The sequence below is a fragment of the Fundulus heteroclitus genome, chromosome 19 (genome assembly GCF_011125445.2).
Source record: "Fundulus heteroclitus isolate FHET01 chromosome 19, MU-UCD_Fhet_4.1, whole genome shotgun sequence".
NCBI lineage: Eukaryota > Metazoa > Chordata > Actinopteri > Cyprinodontiformes > Fundulidae > Fundulus > Fundulus heteroclitus.
In genome coordinates this window covers 30,866,349-30,879,008 of record NC_046379.1, presented here as the reverse complement: position 1 = coordinate 30,879,008, position 12,660 = coordinate 30,866,349, and the positions used below count along the sequence as shown (strand labels likewise).

The window sequence follows — 12,660 nt, the reverse complement described above, 5'->3', positions numbered from 1 at the left end:
GCATGCGGATCAAACAAAACAATGCAAGAGGATCAATGACGTGAAGTTAATAGCCAACCACGGCTGTTGTGTGGGAATTATTTAACTAAATTGTTGTGGTAATAAATCTGAACAGCCGGTGTTCTCTGACTGCTGATACGCAATTAAACGTTTACAGTTCATTGACCATAATCTAATCTGTAGAGAAGTAACTTTTCAGGATTTGATCAGGAGGAGGAGCTCTACAACCAGTTTGGTTTCCTCTGGCTCTCCTGCGCTCCGCGGCTCCTGGACTGTTTTCCTCCCCTCCCCCGGTCATTGCGTCGGGATTCCGCCGTTCACACGCTGGAACATGGGGCTTTATTGACAAAGAGAAAGAGCGGGGCTAAATGAGAGGTTGATGTAAGTGACAGATGAAGACGCCCACGGAGTGAGACCATGAAGCTGCTGCTGTGGATCATCGCTGTGGTTCTGCGGACTCTGCCGGGGAGCTGTGGAAGCGGTGAGTGTTTTAATGGGTCAGATAGCCGGGGGCCTCCGGGTCTCCCTCCAGGACACCTTACTTTAACTCATTCGTTTGATCAGTGACGACAAAGTTTTCAACTTTTACCGACATTAAAGAAAGAAGGAGAAAGGCGGTTAAACTCGCTGAGTAGGATTACCTGTTGAAACAAGGCTGGAGCTCAGCCTTCAGCACAACAAGCCCCACTGCAGCTCTGTGCTGCTCCTGCAGTGGCCCCAGGATCCAACAAAGCGCCCCCCCCCCACTTTGGGAACTACTGACTTAGAACAACAACAACAACTGAGCTCTGTGAGGGTGTAAAAAAATATACTGGTAGATTTACACAAATTAAGAGTCTTTCAAAGCCTTTAAAAATAACTACAGAATTTACAATCTTCAGCTCAGACAGTTCACAAATACAAGTTATACAGATGCATCCCCACATTGCAGAGGTGCGGCAAAGATCTAAACTGCCCCCTCAGATGAAAGGAAATAGGTTAAATTGTTTAGGAGCAAGCCAGGAAATAACAAGCTTGACCTCAACTGGAAGCTCCTGGAGCACCAGGATCACAGTCCACAGTGATGGTATTTTACATCACCGTGGACTGGCATGTCACCATGGACAGAGAGGGTGCCAAGCGAGAAAGCTGCTCTTATGGAGGGAGGGACATTCTAAAACGCTTAACGTGAAAAAGCTTAACGTGGCTTAAGGTAGGAAAACAACGAGGAATCATCACCAAATTTCGCATGGCCATATCTTGTCATGAAGACTTAAGCCTGTCAAAAAAATAAATAAACCGAAATCCAACGATTATAGAAGATATCTCACATTAACGTATTCTTCTTCATTGGCGCCTATGGTGAAAAAAAGGCTTAACGTGGTTTAATGTACCTAATCAACGATCAATGATCACCAAATTTCTCTCATATATTGCTCCTCATAAGCACATGAAACTATTAAAAAATCGAAACCAAAGTCCAATTATTATGGACGTTATCTGACATTAAGCGTTGCTGCTTCATTGAGGCCTATATTAAAAGAAAAAAGCTTAAAGTGGGTTCGATATTTTTTATAGTTTTACGTGGACATGATGAGAAATATGAGAGAGACATTTGGTGATCACTGAGCATTGTTTAGATACATTGAATTGCCTTAAGCTTTTTCCTTTGAATAGGCCTCAATGAAGCAGAAACGCTTAATGTTAGATAACGTCCATAATAATTGGACTTTGGGTTTGACATTTTGTCAGTTTTATGTGCTTATTAGGAGCAATATAAAAGAGAAATTTGGTGATCATTGATCGTTGATTAGGTACATTAAACCACGTTAAGCCTTTTTCTCACCATAGGCCAATGAAGAAGAAAACGTTAATGTGAGATATCTTCTATAATCGTTGGATTTCGGTTTATTTATTTTTTTGACAGGCTTAAGTCTTCATGACAAGATATGGCCATGCGAAATTTGGTGATGATTCCTCGTTGTTTTCCTACCTTAAGCCACGTTAAGCTTTTTCACGTTAAGCGTTTTAGAATGTCCCCTTATGGACAGGCCAAAAGTCATGGCTGTATAAGCAGGACCTGAGCTCAGAGCGTGCTGATGATGAGTCATTTTAATGATGGAGAGAAACGTACAAATTGTCTTAGCACCGGAACTGAATAGCAGCTCGGGAGAACCAGAGTGGCAGGAATACATAAAGGGAAAAACCAGCAGAGAGAAAAGAAAAACCAGGAAAATATATACCTAATGTAAAGGAGGCAGAAGTAAAGCTAATCAAGAGGGATGTGAAACAGCTGGGACAGAGTGAAGGGAGAGCAATTAGGGGAATGAGAAACAACTGAACTAATGAGGAGCTGAGCTGAGGAGTGAAATGAACAGGAACTGAAGGGAAACACAGAGGGGCTCTAAAAGGACTTGATCCAAAACGATTCAAAATTAAGCTAAATGCAAAATAACTGTTTAGGCCTAATCTACAGAAGCAAAAATAAACAAATACTAAAAGACGAGAAGATAAAGAGAGTACAATCCAGGATTGTGGTTCTGGTTCTCTTTGAACCAGTCCCTGAAGATTGTGGCACACAATGCCTGATCTGGCCTCTGGCATTTTTGCCTGTTCCTCAATGCTAAACTGCTCCAGCTCCCCCATGTTGGATGGTTTTCCCTTGTGAGCTGAGATCTTCAAGTATAACGTCAGATTCTCAATTCGATTAAGGTTCCAGACTTTGACTAGGCCATTCCAACAGATTTCAATGTTTCCCCTTAAACAACTCAAGTGTAACTTTAACAGTCTGCTGGAAGGTGAACCTCCATCCCAGCCTCAGATCCCAGGCAGACTGACAGGTTCTGGTCAAACGTATCCCTTGTAGTTAGCATCAGACATCTTTTCCTTGACTTGGGCCAGTTTCCCAGTGCCTGCTGATGAAAAACATCCCCACAGCATGATGCTGCCACCACCATGTTTCACCATGGAAATGGTGTTCAAGGAGTGCTGGGATGTGTTGGGTTTAAGAATTCCTTCATTGTCCCACAATGGGGAAATTTGGGTTTGTTGGCTGAAACGTTCTGTTTTAGTCTCATCTGACCAGAACACCTTCCTCCATACATCTGGGGAGTCATCCACGTGCCTTTTGGGAAACTCAAAACATACCTTCTTATTTCTAACACTAAGTAATGTTTTTTTTCTGGCCGCTTTCCCATAAAGCCCAGCTCAGTGGAGCGTAGGGCTTATTGTGGTCCTATGGGCAGTCCTCCAGTCTCTGCTGTGGACCTCTGCAACTCCTTCAGGGAGACCTTTGGTCTCTGTGCTAACTCTCTGATTGATGGCCTCCTGGCCCAGTCTGTGGTTCTGGTGGCCAACCCTCTCTTGGCTGGTTTGTTGTGGTCCATTTGAAGATGGTGGATTTAATGGTGCCCAGGGGAGCATCAAAGATCTGCATATTTTATTTAAAATCCACACTAAAGTTTGTTGCAGGGAACAACATTTCAGCTATACAGCTAGCCTAACATTCTTTATTTCCAGCATCTTTTTGCTTGTCCGCTTGTTGTGTTTGGCAAGATTTAATGACCAAAATCTATTTGTAAAACTGTAAAATGAAATACACAGTATACAGCTAGTAAGTTTTAATTACAAAATGATTACAAAAAATGGTTCACATATTTAAAACTTAACAGATCCGTAAATTACCATTTATTTTTTTATTGGTCAAAAAGGCATATGTAGACTGACTGTCAGTCAAACTGGTTCTTTAAGTAACAATCGTCTGATACAAAGTCTGTCCTCACACTTCAGAGTCTCTCAACTGTCTGTTCTCATTCTGAATGACCCAAAAACAAGCCATGATGTCTGATACTGCAATGGGACAGAACTTCTTTCAAGCAAGCAATCCTGGTTTTCTGACTTTTTAACTCTTGTGTTGTGAAATACCTATCTAACCTGTTTGTCTGCTCCTGTCTCTCCCTCACCTTGACGCCCTGCCTCAAATCCTTGATGTCCCTACATGGCATTATGACATTACATATGATAATATACATTATCAGGAAAAAAACAGCATTTGTTGATGCATTTCTTATACATAAAGATTTTTGAATAACTCATTTGCTGATGTGTTTAAGCTCAAATACTTATACATATTTAATGTTTATTGTATAGTGAATATCGTCCCAAACAGCTGCTATTAGGACAATAGTTGAAAGGGATGATTTGATCACTGGCATTCTTTTAACAGCAAACTCTGCACATATATGGAATAAATGAGCGACAACTTCTCTTCAAGTATAATAATATATTAAAGGAGCTATAAGTAAGATTTACAGTAAAATCAACCTAAATCATTCTCATTTCTCACCCTGGATGCAAGCAACATTCCCCATAAACAACCAGTCTCTCCATCAACAATGTCTTGTTAAGTTTTTCTCCTTTCAAACCTAGAGGTACGGTCCAGAACTACTTCGGTTCAGACTGTAGCCCATGTTTTTACTTCCTGGTTCCTGAGCCAATAATATGAAAGTTTCTAGAGTTCCCAAAACAGAGTTTAGCATTTCATATTTTATTTGACAAAAGAGCAGCAGCCTGCAAAGATGAATGTCAGTAAGAGAAGCGGACCAGAAGTAGAACAAAATACAACATCACATACCTGTCCTGTGGAAGTAAAAGTTCAGTGGCATTTCACAGCAACAACGCACCGTTGAGTAAATGGCTGGTCTCCATGAAAGGCATTGTGTATGTGTTGTTCGTATTTTTTTAATACACTTATAGCCCCTTTAACAGAAATAAATGAACATTCAGAGAACACCTCTATAGAATGCTGTTTACCTGAATTAACACTATATTTCAATCAACAAATCCTCTCTACTAAGCTAGTGAAACTTAACTAAACTACTAAGCAAAATTAAGATAAGGAACAATGTACACACAAAATAACTAAATGACAGAATAAAATAGTTGAAACCATCATCAGAATGAGTCAGTGAATCTTGGCTGACTGGAAATCCAAGTTGAAGAACCATAATTCATCTTTAAGAATACGGAATTAAGTTAAATTAGCTTAACTAATTTTGAACAACATTTGATATGTGTTCAGCCCTGTCACAATGCAAATCCTGAGTTAGACAAAACATTATTTGAGGAAATAACATTTTAAAGAATGATTTGCTAAATGAAAATCAGTAACCTTTAGGACCTTTTGATTTAAATTTTTTTTTTATTATTTCTCTTGGAAATAATTCAGACTCAAATCTTATGGATTTGAGGGAGCTGTAGTGGACAATCAACTGGAAATGAAGTGTCCTGTGGCCGTTGTTTACATTTGCTTGATGAGTTAATCGTAAGGTATACAAAACACTATTTAATCAACATTAATGCTCCCTGTTAATACTGTACTAACGCTCGTAGCATTATCAGACGATGGCGGAGCGAAACGAGAACCAGCATTAGGTTTAAACAACATAGTTATGTTTAACTAGGGTAGTAGCTAATCGGGAAGCTAGTAGCGACTAGTGGACATTTGGTGCTAATTTAAAAAGGCTTTTAAGCTCTATTTGGTCATAATGAGCAGACTGGAAAACACAAACATCAATGTCCCATCGGTGTATAAACCCCAGAGTTTCCCCCGGCGTACTATAAGCCTGGCAAGCCACCAAGCTTAACTTGAACCCCGCCAGGTTAAGCATCGTCTGTTTATTGTAAATGCGTTGATGTTTTAGAGTGACATAAAACCGTGAGTAAAGGTCCCATTGGCTGTTTAAGTTCCGATGTTGGAAAAGCGCAGGCATGCACTCAGCTTAAATTCTGCCTGCATATGTGGTGGGTCTCCAAACTCCATTCGGACACCGGGGGCTTGTCTCCCCAGTGGTGGTGTTGATGAACAGCATGTGAAAGAGAGCGTTTGTCTGTGGCCAGGGGGTTTTATACAGTTGCCCCCTGCTGTGAGAACAGTCCCCTGATGCCTGCAAAAGTCTCATGTTTCATGTTAATTCCAACTTACAGTCTGATTTATCCCACATGGCTGAAAGCACAACATTGATTTTTTTTCAGACCTCACCCCCAACCCTGTGCCATCCTCTTCTTTTTTCTGTTTGTGCTCCTGCATTGCTGCTCCTACACATACAGAATAGCTTCAGAGATGCATGTCTAAGGTACAGCTCCTGAGCATAAAGGTGGCACAATTTAAAAAAATATATGGGTAAAAACATCCACCTCAGTTACTATGGAGTGGCATTTCACCATATAAATGTGGGGTGTTCTAGTGCAGCTGATAACAAACCCAAACCTTTATAGTGCTGTGGAAATACTGAAATAATTACTAAAAAACCCATCTGACATCAATCCTCACATTTTCTCCTTTCTGAATATATTCTATGAATAATGTGATTTTTAAACCTTTCCTCACACCCTAAAGCGCCCCCAGGCTCTAATAATATTTGTATCACTAATCATTAAAGACCTCACTTGAACCTCTTCAGTCTCTCCACCATTTATTGCTTCAACTGCCTCGCTACTTATGTACAATCATTCTCCTGATAGATATTATTGCACATATCTAATAAAATGTTAGATAACCAAGTATAATTAGGTGTTGACTTCATCACACTGAAGTTACTCTTTTTAAGAAAACAAAATGAGTCCTGCTGTTTTTCTTTGGTGGTGGTAGTTTGCTGAGAGATGACAAAAGAACATTTTGGATGGTGTTGACTTAACTTGGGAACAATGTCAAGGTTAGCAGTTCAGTATCAGGAAGTCCACAAAATGCAGTTCAAAGTCTTCAGCTGATCCAAAATGCTGCAGCAAGAGTTCTGATGAAAATCAACAAGAGGGATCATATTTCTCCTGTTTTAGCTTCCCTTCATTGGCTTCCTGTTAAATCAAGAATAGAATTTAAAATTCTTCTTCTAACGTATAAAGCCCTTAATAATCAAACTCCATCATATATCAGAGCTCTGATTACCCCGTATGTTCCTAACAGAGCACTTTGCTCTCAGACTGCAGGTCTGCTGGTGGTTCCTAGAGTCTCTAAAAGTAGAATGGGAGGCAGATCCTTTAGCTATCAGGCTCCTCTCCTGTGGAACCAACTCCCAGTTTTGGTCCGTGAGGCAGACACCCTGTCTACTTTTAAGACTAATCTTAAAACTTTCCTTTTTGACAAAGCTTATAGTTAGAGTGGCTCATACCCTGAGCTATCTCTATAGTTGTGCTGTGATAGGCCTAGGCTGCAGGAGGACATCAGGGTCTAATTTTCTCACTCTGCTGATTTCTACTGTTCTCCAGTTTTGCATTGTATTACATTGAAATGACTATTGTCATTTCAGCTTTTAACTTTTTGTTCTCTCTCTATTTCTTCATAGTAGGTACACCTGGTCTGGCGTTCTGTTAACTGTGACATCATCCAGAGAAGACAGCTCACCCGCTATTACCATCTAATGTAGAACAGATTACTGGATCAATGTGTGCTTCTGTGCTTTTTTGTCTCTCTTGTTGTGTCTCTGCTCTGTCTTCTGTAACCCCAGTCGGTCAAGGCAGATGACCGTTCATACTGAGCCTGGTTCTGCCGGAGGTTTTCCTTCCCGTTAATGGGGAGTTTTTCTTCCCACTGTCGCTTCATGCTTGCTCAGTATGAGGGATTGCTGCAAAGCCATCAACAATGCAGACGACTCTTCCTGTGGCTCTACGGTTCTCCAGGAGTGAATGCTGCTTGTCGGGACTTTGATGCAATCAACTGGTTTCCTTATATAGGACATTTTTGACCAATCTGTATAATATGATTGATTTTGACTTTGTAAAGTGCCTCGAGATGACATGTTTCATAAATTGGCGCTATATAAATAAAATTTAATTGAATTGAATACTGGTGCCCATCGCATGGTTAAAATGTTTTATCCAAAAGATATGGTTTCTAAATAAATGTAAACCAGCCACGTTCCTGGCAACGTTTCCTACAGAGCGTTTTACCTGATTATAAGGTCTCTGATCAGACTGTAGCTTATAGACTCTTGCATCTCTGCCCTGCTTCCCAAACACTCAGAGCAGCTAAGGGAGGGGGCGAGCCAATGTTATCACGCTGAGTTGCACTTTCAAAATAAAAGTACGTGAGGTAAACATTTCAAAATCAAGTATTTTTATCCTCCGTGCGCGGTATACTTTTTTGGGCAGACAAATGTGCCTGTTTCCAATATTGGGGGGGGACCGATCCTCCCAGTTCCGCTATAGTTCCTATGATAATACAGGATTGCACAACAATTGTGATGCAGTGATTTGATAGAAAGGAAAAACAGCTGCAGAAGGAGGGGGTGTCTGTTCGAAGCAACATTTCAGCTATTAGTTCACATTAGTTTTAGAAGGACAACAGCTACATATTTCAGTTCAGCCTATTACTCCCAAATTAATCGGGAGTACATTCAGAGCATTCCTACTAAAATGAACAAAAAAAAAAAGATGTACGATGTATATATGATAGTTTTGAAGTGGTTTAGAAAATGTTCCCTTCTCCTGCAGGCGTGCACTTCACGAAGCACCCTTCCAATCAAACTGTGTCTCAGGGGAACGAAGTGAGGCTGGGCTGTGCTGTGGAAGGCGTGACAGAACCAGATATCATATGGATGAAGGATGGAAAGAAGTTGTACAGCACTGATCAAGTGTTCCTCACGCTGGGAGAGCAGCACTGGGAGACGTCCCACAGGTCAGCAACACTCACGCTTCAAATCATTAAGACTTAGTTGATTAATATTACTGTGTCCTGTAAAAGTATTCATACCCTTTACACTTCTTCATATTTTGTCACATTACAGCCATGCATGTTGTTTGATGTGATAAACAAAGGGTTTCATAGTTTTTCAACTTAATCTGCATAAACGAGCTCAGCATGTTTAGAGTGGTTGTTCTGCTGGAAGGCGAACCTCTCACCCAGTGTCAAGACTTCTTCAGTCTTAAACAGCTTTACTTTCAGGGTTTTCCTGTATTTAGGTCCATCCATCTTCTGTATTATTTCTGACAAACTTCCCTGTCCCTGATGAAGGACAGGAGGATACTGCCACCACCATGTTATATCTTGAGTAAGGTGTGTTCAGGATGATTTACGGTGTTGAGGCCAAAACATACAAGATCTGCTTTGGGATCCAATCCGACAGAAAATTAGGTTGTATGTCTGTAGCAATTGAAGTGAACAGGGTCGCACAGACCGCTGGTGTAGCCTTTCTCTGACTGTCTGACCAAGACAGACCAGGGGTCTGGGGTCTACGCATCACTTTGATGAGAAAGTCGTGAGTCAGCCAGGAAGTGAGACATGGTGGTAACGGAAAATACATCCGCTTTGGGGAGAATTTCATACCCAGCCATCACCGCATCTCAAGACGCCTTAAGATGTGTCTCAAGACACATTTGTTGAGATGTCTTGAGATGTCTTGGTAAGTCAAGACGTGTCTATAAGACGTGTCTATAGACATGGGTCTCAAGATGTCTTGGAAATATGAAGATGTCTTGAGATATCTGAAGATGTCTTAGAAATAAAATTTAGTAAAATATCTCTATCCACTATTCCTTGGTAATAATTTATATATTTTTTGTTTATAGAAAAGAATGACAAACCCTATATGACACACTGAGTATTTAATAAAACCAATACAGTTCAATGTATTGCAATTATTGCACATAGTATGTACATGTTAAGAGGATTAGGTTTACAAAATTGACATCAAGTTACGTGTGTGTGTGTTTGGTTAGGTTACTCTGTATAAAAGTGTGGGTATGCATTTCTAAGATGCAATTTGTTCCTTTAATTGTGAATGATTTTTTTTTTTCAGCTAATTGACAGTACTGTCCATTGGTGGCAGCAGACTTTGTCCCAATCCCTAGGTTTTCAATTGGCTGCCAGACACATTTGTGGTGGAGGAACAGGAGGGTGTCAGTGATGGCCGATGTTGGAAAAGGGATTTTTTCCCCCTTCTTGATACTGTTAGCAGCCTGTCAGTGGGTCTTCTGTGCGTTGCAGTAAGAAGGTGGTTCTGTCAAACAGGACCAGTGGATTATCGTGGGAGAAACATTGTGCATGTAGCCATGGGATACAAAAAGTATCTTTAGTAAAACTGTAACTTAACCTAGTGTTATGCATTATGCTATGAGGTTTACATTGCCCGGTTTCTCTATAATCCTGCTTACACATTATATTCAAGATGTAACTACTTTACCAGAGATTGTAGCCCATATGGTTGTGATTTTCCCTGGTTGCCTGTCACTGTCATTCACATGGGTTGGGTTGGGTTGAAGGGGGCTATCTCCACAAATGACCCAACTCTGAGAGTCTTTACATCAAATCTGTGAATGAAATAAAATATTTTTAAAACACTTGCATTCATTAAAAAGGTATATTATAAAAGGCGTATTCCATTTATTTAGATAAATATCCCAGGGTCCAATACACAACATGTTGCACAGCTTCTGGGAAATGCTATGCAGTATGTTTTGTTGCTGGTACAATTGCTGCTCTGTGCTATACTTTTATGAATTTGGCTGAAAAAATATTCTGAATTCAGTACATTACTACTGCTATTACACAAATGATAAACATTGATAACATACTTATATTTTTGTGGGGTCAGTGTGGCACTTTGGTGTTTAATGCGTTTCTCTGGTTGCCCAGAGGGTTGTCAGTGATGTTGATGATATGCTTCCTCTTATCCAAACCTTGGGAATAAAAGTAAATTATATTACCCTGTTAAGAAATTAATTAAAATAAATAAAATAATTTTGTTACCTTTTTTAATCATCGTTGATGGAACATCCAAGACTATTTTAATAATACAACTATTTTAGTAATTTATTTTTGTAACATAGATTTCCCTACCAAGCCCATGTCTTTGACAAAGTTCAGCTGCAGATATCACTGTGGCTGATCCTGATGGCCTGTAAACCAGGGCGTAGCCTGGAAGCCCGGGAACAGATGTATTTTCTGCTGTTTCATCATTTGGTGGTGACAGTGTGCAAAGGGTATCCAACACAGCAATCCTCTTCACCATTCATTTTTCAGTACTGACACCATTTTTATGACCAATAACTGAAGTACAACAAAAATATGAGACTGAGCTTCAAACACCTTCAGGACCTAGTATTATATGAAATGTTCAGAAAATTTACCTACCCAAGTCTTTGATCCTCTGGTGGTATCGCTCAAAGCGGTTGCAGTCACCAATCATAGGGTGGCCCAGGCTAGCGTATCAATTTGCTCCCCAATGCGTAGTATGTATAAACTTATAAATGTAATTATAAAATTATTAACTTACGAATTTGCCTCTGTGACGTTTACAGTGATAAATTCAGGAAGTTGAACACAGAAATGTAGCAAAATGTGAACTCTGCTAACCTCCAACTTTCATACTGCCGTACTTAATGAAAACAAACCTGAGATTTGGAATGTTAGTAAAAACTGCCCTTCAAAATAAGAGCTCCTTCAAAACAAAGGTCAGATTCATGCCTGAAAGGCAACACAACCCATGATCCCCATATTTTCCCTTTTTGCCCCCTAAATTTATAATCATAAAACTCCTGTTAAAACAAGATAGCTTGGTCATGTTTAGAGACAGGCTGCAAAGGGTGTCTTAAGCCATCTTAAGATTTGAATGTTTAAGACAAAAAAAGATGTCTTAAGACATCTAAAGACACTCAATGTCTTCAAGACACAAAATACTGTTAGAGCATCCCATTTCCTGCAATTGCGTGTCTTAAGACATGGGTGCATGTCTTCAGATTTTTGTCTTAAGATGTCCTAAGAAGACTTCATGTGCAAAAATGTCTTGAGACGTCTTGATTCTTCTTATTCAGACATGTTGAGACACTGTGATGGCTGGGTATGTTCAAATATTCTATTCACAACAGAAACAGGATTCACCCTGTAAAGAAACAGTGTACTTATTCATTACAGGAGTACACAAGTACTGAAAAAAGTAAAAAGTCCAATAGTGATGATTGAGCAGCAACTGCAGCTTTGTGATTACTCCTACACTGCCTTGTGTTTATGCTGTCGGGAGTGTATACTCTCATCAGAATACTCAATATCACAAGTCTGGTGGTCCATAGAGGGAACCTCTAGTTGGAGCCTATGTGTATTGAAAAAATTCAAAGTGTGAACAGTCGGACAAATCCAAGTGTTTTTGCCTTTAGTCTTTGCAACACGTGAAATTTTGCTGGTTGGCCCAAAAGTTCAATTTGAATTTAATTTAAGCAGAGTGCTTTTTCCATGTTTATTGTTTCCTATACATGCCTTGTCGCAAACTGCAAAAATCTTCTTGTGGCTTTCTTTCAACATGGCTTTTTTTCTTGCTACTTTGTTATTAAGTCTGGAGTTGAGGAATCCATCCATCCATCCATCCATCTTTTTTTACTGCACGCTTATCCCTGTTGGGGTCGCCAGGAGTGCTGGTGTCTATCTCCAGCTGTCAATGGGCGAGAGGCGGAGTACACCCTGGACATGTCGCCAGTCTGTCACAGGGCAACACAGAGACAAACAGGACACACAACCATTCACGCACACACTCACACCTAAGGAGAACTTAGAGAGGCCAATTAACCTAACAGGAGTTGAGGAATGTAAACTATAATTGTCCTGTCAGCCGATTATCCCACCTGGATATCTGCATCCCCTTCAGAGTTACCATGAGTATCTTGGCTATTTTTCTGATTAATGCTTATTAAAGCTTG

General features: G+C 40.1%; 1 protein-coding gene across 1 annotated transcript in view; it reads left to right on the top strand.

Annotated features, from left to right (window-relative positions):
* Positions 1-229: 229 nt before the first annotated feature.
* tyro3 (TYRO3 protein tyrosine kinase) overlaps positions 230-12,660 on the top strand; it is a 53,640-nt gene continuing 41,209 nt past the window's right edge. Inside the window, exons 1-2 of the mRNA XM_036150552.1 lie at positions 230-481; positions 8,467-8,650. Coding sequence (XP_036006445.1) covers positions 418-481; positions 8,467-8,650 — 248 coding nt within the window. The 5' untranslated portion in view covers positions 230-417. The remainder of the gene's footprint in view (positions 482-8,466; positions 8,651-12,660) is intronic.